This window comes from Petaurus breviceps, unplaced genomic scaffold (genome assembly GCF_028583685.1).
Source record: "Petaurus breviceps papuanus isolate PSGF00001 unplaced genomic scaffold, PetGlider_PUasm1.0 98, whole genome shotgun sequence".
Lineage (NCBI taxonomy): Eukaryota > Metazoa > Chordata > Mammalia > Diprotodontia > Petauridae > Petaurus > Petaurus breviceps.
Window position 1 is genome coordinate 45,394,546 of NW_027187460.1, and position 21,874 is coordinate 45,416,419.

The 21,874-nt window shown below is 36.1% G+C and overlaps 1 protein-coding gene across 1 annotated transcript in view; it reads left to right on the forward strand.

Annotated features, from left to right (window-relative positions):
* The window catches only part of CSMD3 (CUB and Sushi multiple domains 3), a 795,885-nt gene that overhangs the window by 405,104 nt on the left and 368,907 nt on the right, over positions 1–21,874 (forward strand). Inside the window, exons 17-18 of the mRNA XM_069081309.1 lie at positions 14,661–14,852; positions 19,113–19,239. Coding sequence (XP_068937410.1) covers positions 14,661–14,852; positions 19,113–19,239 — 319 coding nt within the window. The remainder of the gene's footprint in view (positions 1–14,660; positions 14,853–19,112; positions 19,240–21,874) is intronic.

The window sequence follows — 21,874 nt, forward strand, 5'->3', positions numbered from 1 at the left end:
CGGGACACACATCCCAGGACGTCCACCCTAGACTGCAAACCAGATCCAAGCAGGTTAAAGCAAGAGTGATTACCCCTCAGACTGGTACTTGGTCCCCCTACTCTCTGTAAGCCAGGAGCTGAAGCTGACCCGTGGCGCTGGCTGGCTGTGCTGGTGTCTCAGGTTCTTCTCACCCTGGGGGCAAAAGCCACACACTCCCACTTACTGGGTCCCAAAGTCCAGACTGCACTGACCTCTCACTTTGTCCTTCAGAACTATGTGTTGATAAATCTGGAAACGGCCACAGCTGCTGCTGATCTGGTGTCCCACTGGCTGGTGGCTGATAAGTCCCGCCCTAGGACTAAAGCCTCGGTGTGGGGCTGGGCTGGGCTCCAAGAGCGCTGAGCTGGCCAATTCCTGTGGGCTGTCCTCAGCGGGAGTTTAGCTTCTCTGTGTCATTTTGTTGTTTCTGCATCTCCAAAGTTTGTTTGGAGTCCCCTTTTTTACATGGATTGGGGAAGGTGGAAGCCAGAGCCACGGGGAGGTCCTGCTTCTACTCTGTATGAGTTAGTCTGTTTTTTAAGGTATTATTTTCCTCAGTCAGGCTGATGACTCTCATTTCATAATTTTCTTGCATTGTTCTCATTTCTCTTCCCAGTTTTTCCTCCACTTCTCTTATCTGCTTCTTAAGGTTCTCTATGGCCTGTAACCAGCTTATATTTTCCTTTGAATCTTTTGGTGCAGGAGTTCTGACTTCACTGTCTTCCTCCTGTTCCATGCTTTGCTCCTTTTTGTCCCCAAAATAGGAGTCTAATGTCGGATTCTTCTGTTTGCTTTGCTCCCTTTGTCTGGTCATGTCGCCCCTCAGTCACTTTACTCCTGGGCTTTTTGCTCCAGTAGGACTCTGCCACTAGACCGCTTTCATCCCAAATGCTGGGGTTTCTCAGTCGCCGGAGATATTAGTTGGGTGCCCTCTATGAAGCCTCCACACACTCTGGCAAGCTGGTCACACACCCCAAGACTTCCACCCTGGACCACAATCCAGATCCAACCAGGTTAAAGCAAGAGCGGTTACCCCTCACACTGGTTGCTTGGTCCCCCTACACTCTGCAGGCCAGGAGCTGAGGCTGCCATGTGCACTGCAGGTCTCAGTGGCTTCTTGTCCCTGGGGCAAAAGCTGATGCACTTCCAACTATTTGGTCCCAAAGTCCAGACTGCACTGACCTCTCACCTTGTCCTTTGCATCTATGTGTTGACGAATCTGGAAGTGGCCACAGCTGCTGGTGATCTGGAGAACCTCCAGCAGGTGGTTGGTCAGGCCTGCCCTGGAGCTAAAGCCTTGGCTTGCGTGTGGCTGGCCTCCGCTCCCAGAGCACTGTGCTGGCCAATTCCTGCCAGCCTGCGGGCTGTCCTCAGTGGGAGGTTAGCTTCTCTGTGTCATTTTGTGGGTTCTGTAGCTCCAAAGTTTGCTTAGAGTTCCCTTTTACATGGATTGGGGAAGGTTAGAGCTGGAGCTGCTAGGAGGTCCTGTTTCTACTCAGCCTCCTTCCTCATTTCTTATGGCACAATAGTATTCTGTCACAATCATATAACATTTTCATCATTCTCTAGTTAACAAGTATCTCTTCAATTCTTTGCTATTTCACAAAGAGTGGCTATGAATATTTTTATACATACAGACATTTTGCCTTTTATTTGATCTCTTTGATATAGATGCGCATGTCGTATCAGTATTTCTGGGTCAAAAGGTATGCAGTTGGGGTGGCCAGGTAGCACCGTGAGTAAGAGCACCAGCCCCAGAGTCGGGATGACCTGGGATCGAATCCAGGCTCAGACACTTTAGTACCCACCCAGAAACACCTGGCCGTGTAACCTTGAGCAAGTTACTTAACCCCAGTTGCTTTAAAAAAAAAAAAAGGTATGCAGTTTTATAGCCCTTTGGGTATATTTCCAAATTCTTCTTCAGAATGGTTGGACTGTTTCATAATCCCACCAAGAGTCCATTGGTGTCCTAGTTTTTCCAAATCACCTCTAGTATTTTTCGTTTTGCTTTTCTATTATGTTCATCAATCTGACAGTTTTGAGGTGGTACTTTAGGGTTGTTTAATTTGTCTTTCTCTAATCAATAGTGATTTAGAGAATTTTTTTTTTCATATTACTATGATAGCATTGATTTCTTCTGAAGAACATTGTCTGTTTATATCCTTTAACCATTTATCAATTGGGAGATGACCCTTATTTTCATAAATTTGATTCAGTTCCCTATATATTTGAGAAATGAGACTTCTTTCAGGGAAACTTACTTTAAAAATTTCCCAGTTTCCTGTTTTCCTTCTAAACCTGACTACTTTGTTTTTTTTTTATTTTTTATTTTTAGTTAACTTTTTAATTTCATGTAACAAAAATTATCCTAAATGATTTAATTCCTTTGATCCTTTCTATCTCGTTTGGTCATAAAATCTTCCCCTATCCATACATCTGACAGGTAAGTTTTTCCATGCTCTCCTAATTTGCTTATAATGTCACCCTTTATGTTTAAATCATGTACTTCATTTTGACCTTATTTTAGTATACTGTGTGAAATGTTAGTTAGTCTATGCCTAGTTTCTGCTAAATTACTCTCCAGTTTTCCCAGGAATTTTTGTCAAAGTTCTTACTCCAAATGCTTGGATCTTGGCTTCATAAGTTTATCAGGTGCTAGATTACTATTGTCACTTCTTGCTGTGTATTGTATATATAATCTATTCCACTGATCCATGTCTCTGCTTATTAACTGTTTACCAGGTTGTTTCAATGATTATCACTTTGTAATGTAGTTTGAAATCTGGTATTGCTAGGACACCTTCCATCACATTTTTTTTTTATTGCTTCCCTTGATATTCTTGACCTTTGGTTATTCTAGATGAATTTTGTTATTATTTTGTCTAGCTCCATAAAATGATTCTTTGGTAGTTTGATTGTCATGGCACTTAATATAAAAATTAATTTAAATAGAAATGGCCTTTTTATTATATTGGCTCAGTCTACCCATGAGCAATTAAGATTTTTCTAATTGTTTAGATCTGTCTTGATTTGTTTGGAAAATGTTTTGTTAATTATCAACAGGAAGATTTGAACCTGAAATAACAAAAACTACAATAAAAATTTAATTCTTAGATTTATTTACAAATGAGATAATCCAAAACCCTCAGTTAAAAATTAGGAATTTAATAATAAATGGTCGAAGGATATGAATAGGCAGTTTTCAGATGAAGAAATTAAAGCTATCTATAGTCACCTCAAAATGCTTTAAATTACTATTGATTAGAGAAATGCAAATTAAAACAACTCTGAGATACCATCTCACACTTGTCACATTAGCTAATATGACAAAAAAGGAAAATGATAAATTTTTGGGAAGATGTAGGAAAATTGGGCCACTAAAGCTTTATTGGTAGGGTTGTGAATTGATCCAACCATCCTGGAGAGCAATTTGGAACTATGCCCAAAGAACAATGTGCATACCCTTGGATCCAGCAATAACACTTTTAGGTCTGTATCCCAAAGAGATTAAATTTAAAAAGAGAAAGGACCCAAATGTGCAAAAATATTTATAGCAGCTCTGTTTTTTTGTGGTGGCAAAGAATTAGAAATTTAAGAAATGCCCATCAATTAGGGAATGACTGAATAATTTATGGTTTATGAATGTAATGGAATACTATTGTGCTAAAAGAAATGATGAGCAGGCAGATTTCAGGAAAACCTGGAAAGATTTACATGAACTGATGCTGAGTGAGGTGAGCAGAACCAGAGGAATAGTAACAGCAACACTGTGATGATCAGCTATGATAGACTTAGCTCTTCTTAGCAATACATTGATATAAGACAATTTCAAAAGACCTCTAACGGAAAATACCATCCACATCCAGAGGAAAAAACTATGGAATCTGAATGCAGATCAAAGCATATTATTTTCACTTTTTTAAAATTTTTTCCACATTTTTTTCTTTTGTTCTGATTCTTCTTTATTTTTTTTTAAAGCAATCGGGGTTAGGTAACTTACGCAAGGTTACACGGCCAGTTATTTCTGGGTGTGGTGCTGAGTATCTGAGCCCAGATTTGATCCCCAGGTCACCCTGACACTGGAGCCGGTGCTCTTACTCGCTGAGCCACCTGGCCGCCCCTAAGCAATTGGGGTTAAGTAAGTTGCTCAAGTTTACATGGCCAGGTGTTTCTGCATGGGTGCTAAGTGTCTGAGGATTCGATCCCCAGGTCATGCCGACACTGGAGCCGGTGCTCTTACTCCCTGTGCTACCTGGCTTCCCCTTCTCTGATTCTTCTTTCACAACATGACTAATATGGATATATGTTTAACATGATGGCACATGTATAACCTATATCAGATTGCTTGCCGTCTTGGGTAGAGAGGGACAGAAGGAGAAAAATGTGTAACTCAAAATCTTGTAAAAAAATGAATGTTGAAAACTGTTTATATGTAATTTGGAAAAAAATAAAATACTTCTTACAAAAAAAATAGGGAATTGAGGCCCAGAAGTAATAAGATTCCTCTCCTTAAAGATTCCCAAGTGCATATTGAATGGATGACAATATTTGTAGTATTATACTGGGGTTTTGATATATGAACTGAGCTAGATCACGAAAGTATCTTCTAACTCTTAAGATTCTCTGATTCTGTGACTCAGAATGAATTTACCTATAGCTGATAGTGAGAAATAGTATAGTAAAAATTAGAGGGGGTAATCAGAGGGAAAGACTAGTTCTTGCTATGAGCATTGCTTTGAAGATAGATGTGCTTTGAGAGAGGGAGGAAGAGAGAAAGAGAGGAGAGAGAAATGACAGAGATACAGATATCCTTCTATATCTATCTATCTATCTGTCTGTCTGTCTATCTATCCATCCACCTATGTATGTATCTATGTATCTGTCTATCTCTCCACTGTGCTTTGGTTTTTGCAAATCTTAAAGAGCATCCTAATGGTAGCTATTAAAAGAGAACCTAGGTGGTACAGTGGTTAGAATGAAGGACTTAGAGTCAGGAAGACCTGAATTTAAATTCTTCCACAGACTTTTACTAGCTGTGTCCCTGGGTAAGGCTCTTAACCTTTCTTGCCTCGTGAGGATAATAACATTACCTACATTACAGAATTTTTGTAAATGAGTTAATATATAGGCAAAGCACTTTGTGAACATTAAAGAGCTATATCAATGCTAGTTAGTATGATTACCTGTTTTCTGTGCAACTATATATGTAAGCATTTTATTATGTTCTCTGAAATGTAAACTTTTTGAGGACAGGGACTGCCTTGCTTTTACCTGTTTAATCCTTGGTGCTTGGTAGATAGGCACTATAGATACATGATAAATGCTTGTTGATTGGTTAATTATTTATCATTTATTTAAACATGAAATTCACCAAGGAGTATAATTATTTGATACTGAAGTTAGAGGAAAGAGAAATGTTTTCTTACAAGTACAATTCACTAATTAGAAAAGTTGGTTGGGGTACAGTTCTGTCTTTCTTCAATTTTTCTCATAATTCCACAACCATATGCCATACATTTTGAACTTAAAACTCACTAAGGAAAAAAATACCATGTAAATGAAGGAAAGGAATTACAGTTTCAATATCTGATTTATGTTGGTATGCCAAAAACACAGAAGAAATAAGCTCACATTTTTTTTTATAATGCATGAAAACACTTCATATTTTGATGGTTCATTTTGTGTTCTAGACATTCACCTCATCACAGGATGAAACTCCACATTGAATGGTGAATGTTTGTAGTACATTTGATTTTTCAGAAAGATCTTTATTTGACAATTACCAGTTTTATGTATTTGAGGTTTCACTGAAAAGATTTCCAGATGAAACTGTACGTAAAGATGAGGCAGTCCTTGAGTACTAATGGAAAATCAACAATAATTCCATCAAAAAGGTTTAAGTTTTGTTATACTTTTGTAACTTAATCCATTGTATATGTACATTTTCATTCATAATTGAAAGTATTCTATATTTTCTTAATTTACAACTGTCTACTGTCTATTTCATCAGAAGCAATTGGCAGTAAAATTTACAGAAAAGGAAGGATGAATCTGGCAATAAACGCTGGAAGAGAACTAGATTTATATCTTTTTTGTGTATATGTGTGTATATACATACATACACACATTTAATATGTGTATATCTATATATGTTTGTATATATGTATATATACACATATGTGTGTATTTAAAACAAAAGTTATTTCCTAACAAATGATGCTAAACTGACTTGTGTCTGGGACAGTGTACTAAAGTCAGTGCAAATGTGATTTTTGAGAGACAGAGAGTACTTCATAGGAGTAACAAATATGTGTAATAAATTTAAAAGGATTTGACCTTCAGCTGTGTTGGAGAATGTCACTCTAATCCTCTTTTCTGTATTATATAAATTTTTAACAGCTGATGCTTGAATACATTCCTTCAACATTATCGATGTATGGAATTTGCTAGGTTAACAAATGCCAATATTATTTGCAGAACAATGTCTATTTTCACCTTTTCCTAATTTCAGTAATACATTTCTCTCAAAACTAGCCATATCCCTCTAATCTGTCCCCCATGACCAGGGTTACAGAACCAATTTTGACTTCTAATCATTACTATGTATATTGCATTACTTCCAACTCTCTTTCAAAAGTGTTCTAGGGGCAGATAGGCAAATAGAGCACTGGTCCTGGAGTGAGGAGGATCTGAGTTCAAATCTGGCCTCAGACCCTTAACAACACTTCCTAGCCGGGTGACCTTGGGCAAGTCATTTAACCCCAATTGCCCTGCGTTCCCCCCTCCAAAAAGCAAAAATAAAATAAAAAAATAAAAAAGTGTTCTAGCAGTATTTGGCTCCTTATACTAGAATTAACTCCTATTTATTAGTGGCACCCTCAGTCTTTCATGATTAAAATAGTACAAATTACAGTAAACTTTTAGGATTTAAGGTTTCACAAGTGGCACTTTCAATGTTCTGGGACAGCTCCCAAATCCAATGCCGCATGCAGTTTGTGTTGTAAACACGTGACAGATAGGACCAGAGAATTACAAAATCTGAGGGGTTAGAAGGATCCTTAGAAGTCCTCTAGTCTAACTGGTACCTGACCAAGAATCCATCTACAACATTGTGGTCATCCTGCCTGGTCAGGTAGGTGACAAAATGGATAGAGTGCTTAGCCTGGAGCCAGGAAGATTTGAGTTTCAGTCTGGTCTTAGAAAACTTACTAGCTGTTTGAACTAAGCAAGTCACTTACCAATAATGGGACTCAGTTTCCTTGACTGAAAATAATAATAACACCTACCTCCCAGGAGTTTTGTGAGGATCAAATGAGATAATATGTAAAGTGCTTAGCACAGTTTCTGGCACATAATAGGCAATTAATAAATGCTTTTTCCCCCCTTTGCCTCACATCACTTCTGAGAGAGTTCACTCTCAGGGAAAAAAAAAATGTTTTGCAGTTTCAGTTGTTAAGGAATTGTGTTATAAAGCATAAGTCTGTCTCCACAACTTGCAGACATTGTTCTGCCTTCTGAGACCATGAGAAAGATGTCTAATTAATCTTCCAAACATCAGTCCTTCAGGTACTTGAGGAAAATTATTTTCTCTCCCTCATGTCTTTTCTCCATTCTAAATATCATTACTTCAAATGATCTCTTCAGTCTCAACCATCACAATCAAATTCTGCAAGATTCACTCATTTGTCCATATCCTTTCTAATATGTGGTGCCCAAAATAGTAAAAGAATTTCGCCTTCTTGATTCCTTCATTTTTGGGGGCAGCTACGTGGCACAGTGAATAGAGTGACAGATATCGATTCAGGAAGACTTTTCTTTGTGAGTTCAAATCTAGCCACAGACAGTAGTTATGTGACCTTGGGCAAGTCACTTAACCTGGTTGGCCTCAGTTTCTTCATCTGTAAAATGAGCTGAAGAAGGAAATTGCAAATCACTCTAGTATCTTTGCTAAGAAAATCCCAAATTGGGTCAAGAAAGATCATATATGACTGAAAACTACTGACCAACAACAGAATAGAAATAAAGCAAAGCAAAACATACAACAGGAAAGGTCTGACCAGGGAAGGTGGTAGAAAAACCTGTAATCAGGGGTGGCCAGGTAGCACAGCGAGTAAGAGCACTGGCTCCAGTGTCGAGATGACCTGGGGATCAAATCTGGGCTCAGACACTTAGCACCCACCCAGAAACACCTGGCCGTGTAACCTAGGGCAAGTTACTTAACCCCAATTGCTTAGGGGCGGCCAGGTGGCTCAATGAGTAAGAGCACCGGTCCCAGTGTCAGGATGACCTGGGATTGAATCTGGACTCAGATACTTAGCACCACACCCAGAAATAACTGGCCGTGTAACCTTGAGCAAGTTACTTAACCCCGATTGTTTAAAAAAAAAAAAAAAAGAAAGAAAAACTTGTAATCTGTGATGTCCTGTGCACTATTCATTTTTACTACATTTTAAGATTGTATTAGAATTTTGGACTGTTCCTGATTTCAAGACTCTAGTATGTAGAATGGTGAACTTAATATCAGGTTTGTTTGGGATCAAATCTTGCCTTAGATACTTAAAACCTGGGTAACTCTTGGCATGTCACTTGACTGCTCTCTATCAACCCGAGTTTCTCACATGTAAAATGATGATGATAACACCTGTTTCACAAGATTACTGTAAATGTCAAGTGTGATTATATAAAATTCTTTGCAAACCTTAAAGTTTGATCTTTATTTATGTGTGTTCTAAATTGCTTCAGTCTAGAGACTGGTTCCAGGAACCAAAATGTGGAGTAAGTAGTAAGTTACTGTCACTCTCCCTTTTAAATCACTTAAAAATTAGCACCCTAGGAAAAATCTGGGAATAAATGAGACAGCAGAAAGACAGAAAGAAGCATCCTTTTAACCTGGGAAACGTGGAGGATCTCCTAGAAAGCACAGCCCCAGGCAGGCAGGCATCCTCTAGACCTTCCTGTGCTTCAGTGCAATCCCAGGCAGGCATCTTTCAACAGCCAAACCCTGTAGCCTTCAGTGTAGTGCTGGAGAAATTCAGAAAAGCCCTATCTGGCCTCAGCCCAATCAGACACCACCAGTCGGACCCCAGCTCGGCATGAGGTAATTTGCCAGACCCCTACAGCCTTTAGCTGCCAGCACCTGAGGTCCCAGCAAAGAAAGCCAGTGACCTGGCCCTTAGCACAAGAAGCTTGAGATAGTGCCCCCTGTGCTCCAGCAAGAAAGCTCAACTTTAAAAAGCCAGGAAATAGGCAGACATCATGAGCAAAAAGCAGAAAAGAACACTGACCATAGAGAATTATTATGGTGACAGAGAAGATCAAAACACAACCTCAGAAGAGGACAGCATTGGCAATATGCCTGCAACTGAAACTTCAAAGGGAAATATGAATTTCTCTCAGTCCCAAAAAGCCTTCTTGGAAGAGTTCAAGAAGCATTTTAAAAGTCAAATTAGAGAGGTAGAAGAAAAATTGGGAAAAGAAATAAAGAGGAATGAGAGAGTCAAGAATTTGCAAAAAGAAAAACAAAAACTGACTGAAGAAAATAACTCCTTAAAAAATATAGTTGGCCTAATGGGAATGGAGGTACAAAGATTCACCAAAGAGAAGACCTTGTTAAAAAGTGAAACTGGGGGGGAGGGGTGGTGGAGTCAAGATGGCAGAATAGAAACAGGACTTCCACTCAGCTCCCACTTCCACCTCCTCCAATTCTTGAAAATTACTCTAAACAAACTTTGGAGCTATAGAACCCATAAAATGACAGAGAGAAGCTAACTTCCTGCTGAAAACAGTCTGGCAGGCTGGCAGGAAGGAGCCAGTGCAGCACTCTGGATTCTGAGCCCAGCCCTGCATGAGCCAGAGGTTTTAGCTTCAGTGTGTCCACAACCAGCCCTGGCTAGAGGAACTTCACATCACCAGCAGCTGTGGCAATTTCCAGAATTATCAACCCATAGATGTTGAGGACAAAGTGAGAGGTCAGTGCTGTGTGGACTTTGGGAACCAGGAGTTCGCGAGTTCTCTCTGGCCTTTATCCCCTGAAGGGAGAAGTGGCTTAGGTGTGGCAGCCATGCAGCCACTACCACATGGCTGCTTCAAAGTTCCTGGCCTGCAGATTGTAGGGGGCCCAAGTGAACAGTCTGAGGGGTAATCACTCTTGCTTTAAGCTGGATCTGGATCACTTTGTGGGTGGACGTCCTAGGGTGTGTAACCACTTGGCCAGAGTGTGTGGAGGCTTCAGAAAGGGCACCCAACTAATATCTCTAGCAGCTGCAAAGAAGCCAGAGATTTTAGACGAAGTTCTCCTCTCTGGAAGCAAAGTTCTACTGTGGCAAAAAGCTCAAAAGTCAAGTAATTGAGTGGCAACATGAGCAATCAAAGGAAGCAAAGCAAGCAGAGAAAGCCATCATTACACTCCTATTTTGAGGACAGAAAGGATCAAAGCATGGAACAGGAGGAAGACAACAAAGTCATAAATCCTGCACCCAAAAGCTTCCAAGAAAAATATGAGCTACCTAGAAATTACCCTTCAAGAAATTCTCAAGGAAAATTGCCCTGATGTTTTAGAACGAGAGGCCAAAATAGAGTTTGAAAGAATCCACCAATCACCTACTGAATAAAATGCCAAAAAGAAAACCCCTAGGAATATTATAGCCAGGTTGCAGAGTTCCCAGATCAAGGAGAAAATATTACAAGCATCCAGGAAGAAAAATTTGAATATTGTGTAAAGACAATCTTGATAACACAGGATCTTGCAGCTTCTACACTGAGGGATCAAAGGACTTGGAATATGATATTCCAGAGGTCTAAGGAACTGGGATTAAAACCAAGAATCACCTACCCAGCAAAACTGAGTATCACTTTTCAGGGGGAAATCATCATTCGGTGAAATAGAGGACTTTCAAGCATTCTTGATGAAAAAACCAGAGTTGAATAGAAAATTTGACATTTTGATACAAGAAGCAAGAGAAGCATGAGAAGGTAAACAGAGAAAAGAAATCATAAGGAACTTATCAGAGTTGAACTGTTTACATTCCTACATGGAAAAACGATAATTGTAACTTATGAAATTTTTCTCAGTATGAGAATAGTTGAAGCGAATAGAAATGTGTATATGTGTGTGTGCATATACATATATGTCTATATAGGAAGGTATATGGATATATGAATACATATATTTGAGTGTGTATATATATATATGTGTATATAGGTATACATAGACAGAGGGCACAGGACCAATTGAATGGGAAGAATGATTGTTAAAAGGTGAAATTAATGGGACAGATGGAGAGAGACAGAATGGGGTAAGTTATCTAATATGGAAGAGGCAAGGGAAAACTCTTACAATGGAGGGGAAGAACAGGAAGGCAAAAGGGATTGAGTCAACCTTATTCTCATTGAATTTGGCTTAGGGAAGGAACGACATACACACTGAATAGAGTATCTCACCCTATAGAAGAGTATGGGGGAAGGGGATGAGAGGGGGGAGGATGGAAGGGAGGGCAGGCTGTGGAGGAGGGAAGTTGGAAGCACTCACTTTTGAAAAGGGACAGGATCGAAGTAGAGAATAGAACAAATGGGGCGGGGATAGGATGGAGGGAAATATAGTCAATCTTTCACAATATATCCACTATGGAAATGTTTTGCAAAGCTACTTGTGTACAACCTATATTGAATTGCTTATCTTCCCAGTAAGAGGAGGGAGGAAAGGAAAGAATCTGGAATTCAAAGTTTTAAAATCAAATATTTAAACATATATATATAATTATAATAATTATTATTATTTTACATGTAACTAGGGAATAAGATATATAGGGACTGGAGCATAGAGATCCACTGTGCCTTACTGGAAAGTCAGAGGGGGATGGGGGAAGATATGAGAGAAAGCAGATTGGGGGAGGGGATATTTAGTGAGATCACTGTTTTGGGGTGGTGGGTATGGGAAAAATGGGGAACAATTTGTACCTCAATCTTGTGGAAATGGATGATGTAAGCTAAAAAAGAAAAAAAAGTGGAACTGGCTAGATAGAAAAAGAAGTACAAAAGGTAACTGAGGAAACCAATTTGTTAAGAATTAGAATTGGGGGGCGGCCAGGTAGCTCAGCGAGTAAGAGCACCAGCTCCAGTGTCGGGATGACCTGGGGATCAAATCCAGGCTCAGACACTTAGCACCCACCCAGAAATACCTGGCCGTGTAACCTTGAGCAAGTTACTTAACCCCAATTGCTTAAAAAAAAAAAAAAAAGAATTAGAATTGGGCGAGCAGAAGCTAATGACTCTGAGACATCAAGATTTAGTCAAAATCAAAAGAATGAAAAAATAGATGAAAATATAAAATACCTCATTGGAAAAAATAAGCTTACCTGGAAAACAGATCCAAGAGAGATAATCTAAAAATTACTGGTCTACCTGAAAGCCATGATCAGATAAAGAACCTGAACAGTATCTTTCAAGAACTTAACAAGGAACATTGCCCTGAGATCCTAGAACCAGAGGGGAAGATAATCATCAAAAGAATCCACCAGTCACCTTCTGAAAGAGATCTGAAAATGAAAATGCTAAGGAATATTGTAGCCAAATTCCAGAATTATCAGAGTAAGATGAAAATACTGCAAGCAACCAAAAAGAAACAATCTAAATATGATGGAACCACAGTCAGAATAACATAGGACCTATCAGCTTCTATATTAAAGGATCTGAGGATTTAGAATATTTTAGAAGGCAAAGGAGCTTGGACTATAACCAAATATCAGCTACCCACCGAAATTAACATAATCTTTCAGGGGAAGAAATGGACATTTAGTGAAATAGGAGACTTCCAAACCTTCCTGCTGTATAAACCAGAGCTCAACAGAAAATTCCATCTTCAAATCCAAGACTCAAGAAAAGCATAAAAAGGTAAACAGGAAAGGAAAATAAAAATCCAACATGTTATTCAATAAGGGTAAACAGTTTTTTTTTTTTTTCCTGCAAGGAAAGATGGTACTTGTAACTCTTGAGAACTGTTTCATTGTTATAAAATTTAGAAAAGGTATACAGTGTGTTGGTACGAGTTGATTCATGATTCCTCTTCCATGGTCCCAGCTCCAACTGTCACCTGGATTCAAAGGCAGGCAGCTCCCTGTTCCTTGTCCAGTTCTTTGTCCACTTACCATTCCATATTGAAGCTCACAGTGTCCAGTCCATCTCAGGTCCTTCAAAGTTCCTGTTTCTGAGAAGACAAAACTTAACAGAGCTACAATAATATTCATATACATTGTGGGCACCATCATCAATTCACTATCTGCCTGTGAAATCAACTCAGCCCTACCAATAAGGTCTGAGAACTGAACCAAATTATCAGCACAGAAATCAACACAGACCCACAAACAAGCTCCAAGAGGTTAGCGCAAATCATCAGTAAAGTCCCAGGACCTCCAAAACCCTCCTCCAGGATTTCTGTAAACATACAACCAGAAAATCCTCTTTCAGGGCTTCTGGTAAGGTCCCAGGGCTTCTGTACAAAGTATCATAAACAAACATCAACACAGATAGAGCAGACAAAGAGTGCTGGGATACCACAAGTATTCCCCTTGACTCTGCCACCACAAGAGTCTTCTTTTCAGCTCCTGCTGTCTCTAGCCCTGGAGCTCTTCTTATATAGTCATTAGCTCCTCCCCAGGAGTCCACAAGTTGTGGAGTTCACGTGTTCTGTTTCTTAACAGACTGAAACAAGGTGTTAATTCAATAGCTGAAACAAGGTGTAAACCACTTCTGTGCTTGCCATTACAGTGCCCTATGTCAGACTGTCATGCCCTCTTTCGAGAGGGTGGTGGGGAAGAAAGGGGAGAAAATTTAAAACTCAAAATCTTAGAAAAGTAGATGCTGAAAACTAAAAATAAATGAATGATTTTAGAAATAAATTCTTCAGTCAATATGTAATTTAACAGTGTTTTGTGTTAGTTTAAAAAATCAGGGATAAATTCATTTCATGCCACAAATTGGGGTTTATGTCTTCTGTAGTGTTTCCCTCCCCTCAGGATCGTTTTTTTTTCTCTATAACTTCAGTCTTTTTCAAGATAATTATCTAGTCATAGTAGAGAGTATAAAAAGTAGGTTTAAAATATGACCACTTCCTATATGTGTGACCTTGGCAATATAACTGAGCTTTCCTGGGCCTCAGTTCCCTTTTCTTTTGAAATGATGTGGTTAGGCTTACTGGTCTGTTATATCTTTGCAAGCTCTAGATTGGTAATCCTCACTTTCTTTAATTTTTCCTGGCTAATATGAAAAAAATGAATCAAAATTTGCCTAAAATGATTTTTTTTCTCAAAATTTAAGGGTAGTTATAAATGATGTGAAATGGAAAGAACTTTAATTTTAACTTAGTCTGAGTAAACAAACTATCATTAAAATGGCCATGTTTATGGGTATATTGTCTCATAGACCAAAACAGTTTCTCAACATTTAAGTTCCATGTAGTACACAAAATGCTAGTTCTCTATAAAAAATGATATGCATCTTCCAATGTGCATGGAAAAAAATAGGAAATAGTAAAATATATAAACAATAATATTTAATTTGTTTTTTAAGATGATCAAAATGAAAAAAATAATTATCATCTTTAAAATATTCATATTACCTTTAATTATCATCTATTCTTTTCATAGGTTTTGAACTTTCACATTGTGAGGATCCTGGTGTGCCACAATTTGGATACAAGATCAGTGATCAAGGCCACTTTGCTGGTAGCACCATCATTTATGGATGCAATCCAGGTTATACCCTCCATGGAAGTAGCCTTTTAAAGTGCATGACAGGGGAAAGAAGAGCTTGGGATTACCCTCTGCCATCATGTATTGGTAAAAGAGTATTTTTAATGTAATGTTTTACAACTAGTGAATAGAATGTGAGATTTTAAATCCAGAAGACCTGGATTGAAATCCCAATTTAGACATTTACTACCTTCGTGAGCCTGGGCAAGTCATTTAATCTCTGTGAGCCTCAGTTTTTTCCATCTATAAGGTGGGTAAAATAATAGCTCCTAATTCACATGCTGGTTCTAAGAGATAAATGAAATAATCATATGAATATGAATCATTAATTACTTGCATATGAAATCTCATAAAAGGATGAGATAAAATAGAGAAATTAAAAAAAACACCTTAAAATGTCACATATGATTGCTTTTATTACTACTACTTCTACTACTACTATGAATAATAATAATAATAACAGTAACAATTAACTATGATGATGATATACCTGACAAATAGTGCTAATGAAAACCTCTAGATGATTCTCTTCCCCTTTTCAGGTACTGAAAAGAGGGAACATAGTTAACTTCTTGGTTCAGTTTTGACAAGAAATTAATCTCATTAGAAAATATATTTTAAAAAAATTGTTTAAAGTAATGGTAGGTTGGATGACATATGCCCTAAAGAAAGCATTTATAAGTATTAAATTTCAAAACCAGACCTCTAAGGACATCAACAAGAAATATTCTTCTACCTCTACTAGCAGTATTATCTTCACAATCTCCATTCCCTACAACAAACAAGCTCATTTCCTCTTCTTGATAAATAGTTTTCTGAGGGATATCTAAACCAAAATACCTATTCTGAATGGAAAATTGCTTCAGACCAATGGGAAAAAAAATTCCTCAGCTTCAGTAAAGTGAAGTAGACAATGTAGGAATCTCCACTTGAATATAAATTTGAAAACAATAATAATTATAAACCAAATCACATAGAAAGTATTTTCTTTCAAAAAAACAAAAAAAACTTTTGAGTAAAGTAATATTAGTGTTATTATTATTACTTTATATTATTCTCTATTAAAGGCAACATGAAATAGCAAATAGAAAACTGGCCTTGGTACGTGGACAACTTTGGTTCAGGTCCCACCTGTAACCCCACATAGGTTCTCTCTAAGCAGATCTCTGCAACTTAGCTGAAAAGCTGCCAACCTACATTGAAAGAGGCAGTTTCTTCATCGTGTAGTTTCTCTGTACCACTGAAAACACTGTCAAGTATATCATCATCATCATTTGTAATTGTTATTATTGTAGTGAGGTCCCTTTCCTTATAGAATTTTGCACCAGAAGAACAAGACTTTCAAAAGTCAAATGCTTTGTTCATCATTACACAGTTATTAAATTTCTGAGTTAATATTCAGAACTAGGTGTATTGATTTCCAGTCTTGTACTCTGCCCACTGTATCATGCCGATACTTATTTTAAAATGGATTTTATACCTCTAATATCTATTTGGGGGCTACAGTGAGACTTTATATCTGCTTGAGGGAGGAATTTTTGTTAGGTGACAGACTTCTACAAATCTATTTCAATATTAATACTAGAAATAAATATAATGCCACCACATTCTATGTGACTTCAATACTTTTTTTTTTTACCAATATATAAATTTTGGAATGATTTATCTAGTGGTACCTACAATCAGACTTGGGATTAAATACCAAAGCCAGGCTATTACAATGAGATCGTGAGTAAAACCAATGATTGATCCACTGGCATTGCTTACATAAAAAAACAAACAAACCCAAAACACTGATTTAACTTGTTCCTTTTATTTTGTTAGGTAAAAGCAACGTATTTTCAGGAAAAAACATTGTGTCATAGTAGCTTAAAATTAGAGAACTAGAAATAATGAATTACAATGATTTACTTAAAATGCCACTTACAACATTTAAAAATGCACTAAAAGCTCAAGATGTGAACTTTTTTCCCATTTGTTTTCTACTCCAGTATGACCTTTTAAACTCAGAGATCTCCTATTTTTTTTCTCATCTGAGGATTATACACATAGGAAGAAACCATTTTAGAAGTTCAGCTGTTTTTAAATCATATATGCGACAGGGAGCAGATTTGTAATTATATTTGATAAATGATAAGTGATAAATGTATTTTATTTTCATTCTATGAAAACTCCAAAATAAATTTCCAAAATTTTCTGGGAAAACTGGGCTAAAAATTGTTATGCTGGAGGACAAGGGAATGTAGTTATAAGCTGGTGGCGAGAGGCACCGTGATGATGCTGCTGTTCATGATAATGGAAGATTATATGCAATTTTAGATAGTGTTTTCTACTGTCAACATCACTACACTATAATACTTTTCACAGCTGCTGTCCTTAGCTTCTCATTTTCGGTTCTCATTCAGTCTACTCTTTTTTTTCCTACCCGCCCCTAATACTTTTTGTTTCTTTTAATCTATTTGTCATATTTTGAAATAATTATTTGGAAGCTTTTTAAAGAAAACAAAATAAATACTATGTTTGAATTTAAAATTTCAAATGAATGAATAAATACCATATGCATTTTTAAAGTATTTTTACCTTCAAGGTAAAACTCAGTTTAAACAAATCATTGATAAATAAGTGTGCATTATTAGGTCATTGAGGGCAAAAGAATGGAGAAAAGTAATGAGCAAGAAATACAGCAGGGAATTCTTAATTGAACATAAGGTACAAGATAGTAAATAAATTTTGGTTTAAATTGTTTTTGTTTTAAATCTTTCAACCCTGTAGTAATTAATCCAAGATAATTGTTTAGATAATTATGAAGTACAAAAAAACACATTAAAGCTTTATGTACCATTTTATAAAGTGTTAGACATTTTTGAGATAAGATTATCATTTTATGACTATTTTTATCAACTTTTTTATCAAGATTTTTACTATTAGGGTATTCTAGGAAATTCTAATTTGACTGTAGCAATTTATATTAAATTTTACATTAGTTGTCATTCTCTCTGCAGACATAAATACCAGAACATTTGAGGAAAGATAAATTAATCAAGTTGTAGTTATACATGAGTCTGCAAAGCTTCTGTGGAGGAAATCCACAGCTCAAAACCACGACCTCGAACTCTGGTGTCATCTTGATTTTATATCTTCATACAATAAGAAAGGCATGGAAAATTCTGAGAAGAGTGAAGGGGGTGAGGGTGGGTAGGAAGTAAAAATTCAGAAGTCATTTAATTACTTAGATCAAATTTTTCTGTTTTCAAATGAGAACTTTTCCTTACTTTTTTAAATGAGGTGAGTTAAAGATGACATTAGGAATTATGTCAAAGTAGCTGTGATTCATTCCAATGTTAGCATTTGGTCTGTGATCAATGATTCCACTAAAATACTTTCATTACTCTCCTGTCCAATTTGAAATGTAATAATAATTTGATAATTTAAAAATTGAAGTAATTGTAAATATGTATTTCTCATATCATAAAAGGGAAAAAACTACTCATGAACAATACTAGATTTGCTAATGTTCAAATTATGAATATGAAATGTATAATCCTGTAATTAAAATTAAAAAACACACTATTTTGATTAGTGTCACAATAACATTATTTCATATATAATAATAAATTTATAGTTAACACAAATTTATGAGAAAATTTTAAAGGCAATATTAAGTTCAAACTAAGCTAAATTTAAAATAGAATGAAAAATCAAAACAAGTATTTATTTTTATTTTGGGGTGATTGAGAAGGAAAGAGATGAGAGTGATTTAAAATATATTGTTTTATGAATTCTATAAAACACAGTTGGCCCAAGAGATCACTGTAAAGATAATATTCTAACAAGATGTCTACTGTAATATTTTTTTCATCTTGAGAGTAGATAGTAAAAAATAACTTATCCAGTCCTTTCTTTATTGCCTCCTTCTTTTATCTTCTTCATTTCCCTGTTCTTCCCATATATTCTCCTCCTCTTACTTTTTCTGCTTCTTTTCCCCATTGAATATTTAGATATCTAAATTAATTTTCAATACCATTTAAAATTTTTTTCCCATGAATTTCATTCATTACTTATATAATCTTTATTTTGAGTTTAGCCACTGTTAATACTTTCAATTAATGTTTTAGTTAATATTAGTCTAGATAGTCATAAAGTACAAAAAAGTAATTCATTAAATCTTTATATGTTATTTTACAAAGTATTAACTGTTAGATATTTCCATGATAATCATTTTATGACTTTTTAAATCAAATTTTGTATCTAGATTTTCAGCATTAGAGAACTCTAGGAGCTTATGATTTGACTGTGCTAAAATCAACATCAAATTATAATTTGATTTAAATTCTGTTTTTTTATTAGCTGAATGTGGAGGCCGTTTTAAAGGAGAATCATCAGGAAGAATCTTATCTCCTGGCTACCCCTTTCCTTATGACAATAATCTGAGGTGCATGTGGATGATTGAGGTGGATCCCGGAAACATTGTTAGGTACTCTCCTTAAATTCTAAAATCATTGTTCTTATTGGTGAGGATTTAGATATCTGAATTTTCCAGATGAGCTAGTGGAGTTTTTGTGTTTTAAAAAGTATCATTGACCATTAAAATATCAAACCTTAGATGGAGTCTGCTTCTATCCAGCCTAATTGAACATATGAAAAATATGAGATAGATTGATTAAGTATTAATAACTGACATTCATAGGATGTTTAAAGGTCTCTTATCTATTTTAGTTAGTGATAGAGCTGGAACTGTAATTCAGGTCCCTTAACTCCTACTTCAATGTCCTGTATTCTAATCAGTTACCTGATTTCACAAGTTTCTAGTTGACCTTGGTATAGACACATCTTTTATTACAAATTGATTCTTTCAGACTAATAAAATGCTGTACATTTTAAAGGATTAGCTGTAGAATAAAGTATTTGCTTAGTAGACCTAGATGAGAAAAAGATTTGTTTTGTTTGAATATAGTTTTCATGACAAAGGTTTTGTTTTTATCCTCACACCCACCCTGCTCACAAAGTAGGAAGGTGGAGTGAAATGTGTAAAAGTATTGACATGTCCAGTACTAATTAAAAAAAAAAAGCCTTCACAAAGTGTAAGAAGCTGGAAAGGGAGGAAGAATGATGGAGAACTCATTTCTTTTCATTTTGGTCTGGTACAGAACAGAATAGAAAAGGGATTGAATTAATGACTTTAAAATTTACATTCTGAGAATATATATTGTTTCCAGTGTAAACATTTGAATTCATCAGTTTGTGTCTTATGACCCTATATAAGTCCAATGAACAAATTAAATGGAGTACTGAGAGAATCCTCAACTTTTTATTTCCATACTAGTTGTGAGGCACTGTGCTAAGAAAAAGAAAGGTAGTTACTGCCAAGAATTTACAGTGTAATGAAGGAAGACATCACACGAAAGGAAGCTACAGAGGGATAGGGGAAGGGCCACCAGGGGGGAAGCAAAGGTAATGAAGAAAAGTGAAGAATTATCTGGAAAAATCAGGTCCCAGCCCCCTATAAAGGAAGCCTCTGGAAGAATTTACTGCTCTAGCCCTCCAAGTCAGGGGATTGAGTCAGCTGAGGGGATTGAGAAGGTGGAGTATCTAAAGCTGAATTAATCATTAGAGTGATGACATTTCATATGATGAGATTATCCTTATTCAAGGTCAAGTGGAAGCCTGAGAAATCAGGTTACTGATTACTACAGTATACAGGACAGTAGACTAGGAGTTAAGAGCTTTTCATTTATTACTTGTAGCACCAGATGTCTATATGCTGCCTAAGCCCCCAAGACTTTAAACCATAACATTCTTTTAACATTCTTTATTGAAGATTACTCATTCAATATTACTCATTCAATATCTCATTCCCTTAGGGCATAGGTTCATTGGTTTAGAGGTAAAAAGCCATTAAGCTTAACTGCTTTATGTTACAGATGGGAAAAAAATGAATACAGAAAGATTAAGTGACTTGCTTGTGGTCACACAGGTAATAAATATCTGAAGTGGGATTTGAACCTAAGGTTTTCCTGACTACAAGTTCAATGCCTTGTACATTATATCATATTGCCTCAGTGCCTCCATTAGTAATATGATAGTGAATCTTTATAAGTTTAGCTGATAACCTAATATCTAATAGATTACTCCTCCCAAATAATCATTTGAGTTGCAGTTGCTTCTATATCTCGATATAAATATTTTTCTTCCCTTCTAGCAAAAATAATTTAAAAAGAAACTATTTTTTTTCAAATTATTTGTAGGGAACTGCAATTAAATTTTAGAAGTTTCTTTTTAAAAGGTCTTTTGTATATATAGCAATTACAAGTCATATCCAATTACTTTTCTAACGTTTTTATATCAACTTTTTATTCTAATAATAATTTACTGATGCAAATACGATGTGTTTTTGTAAGTTTTAATCAAAGAAATTGGGAATACTTTGATGCCAAGTATTGATCTACATAATTAAGCAATATTTGGCCACACAGATATTCAAAATGAAAAGCATCACAATCCATCTACTTTGCCCCAGTAACAAAGATATTCAGATAATTCATTTTCTGAACTATGTTGAGAAAAAAAACAAAACAAAACATTTTGTATAGTTCATGTTTTAATGTCATATGGATGTTGTATATATATTTTTAAAAGGTTTATGTGTATAAAGTACAAGAGAAAAATTAATAGGCTCTCCTTTGTAATATGTCAAAGCATATGCTCTAATATCTTCAGTGTGATTCAAATGTATTTAGTACTTTCTGTTATATTTTTTAATGAAATAGATTGAGTTTTAGTGGAATGCTTTCAGATTGAAGACTAGCCTAGCTAAGTGTAGAGAAGCTCATCATCAGGTTAGCCACAGGAGGAAGAATTTCCCTGCCAAAGGAACTCACAAATGCTATCTTGTAAACTGTGGAGGGATTGTGCTCTGTACAAGTACAGATAGCAACTTTACTGATAAAAATCACAAATTATCTAGTTATAGTGTTATTAATTATGAACTACTACAAATAAAAAATGCACAGATAAAGAATATTATCATTTACTAGTTTGCTGTGTATATGGAGAGATGGTAGATAGATAGATAGATAGATAGATAGATAGATAGATAGATAGATAGATAG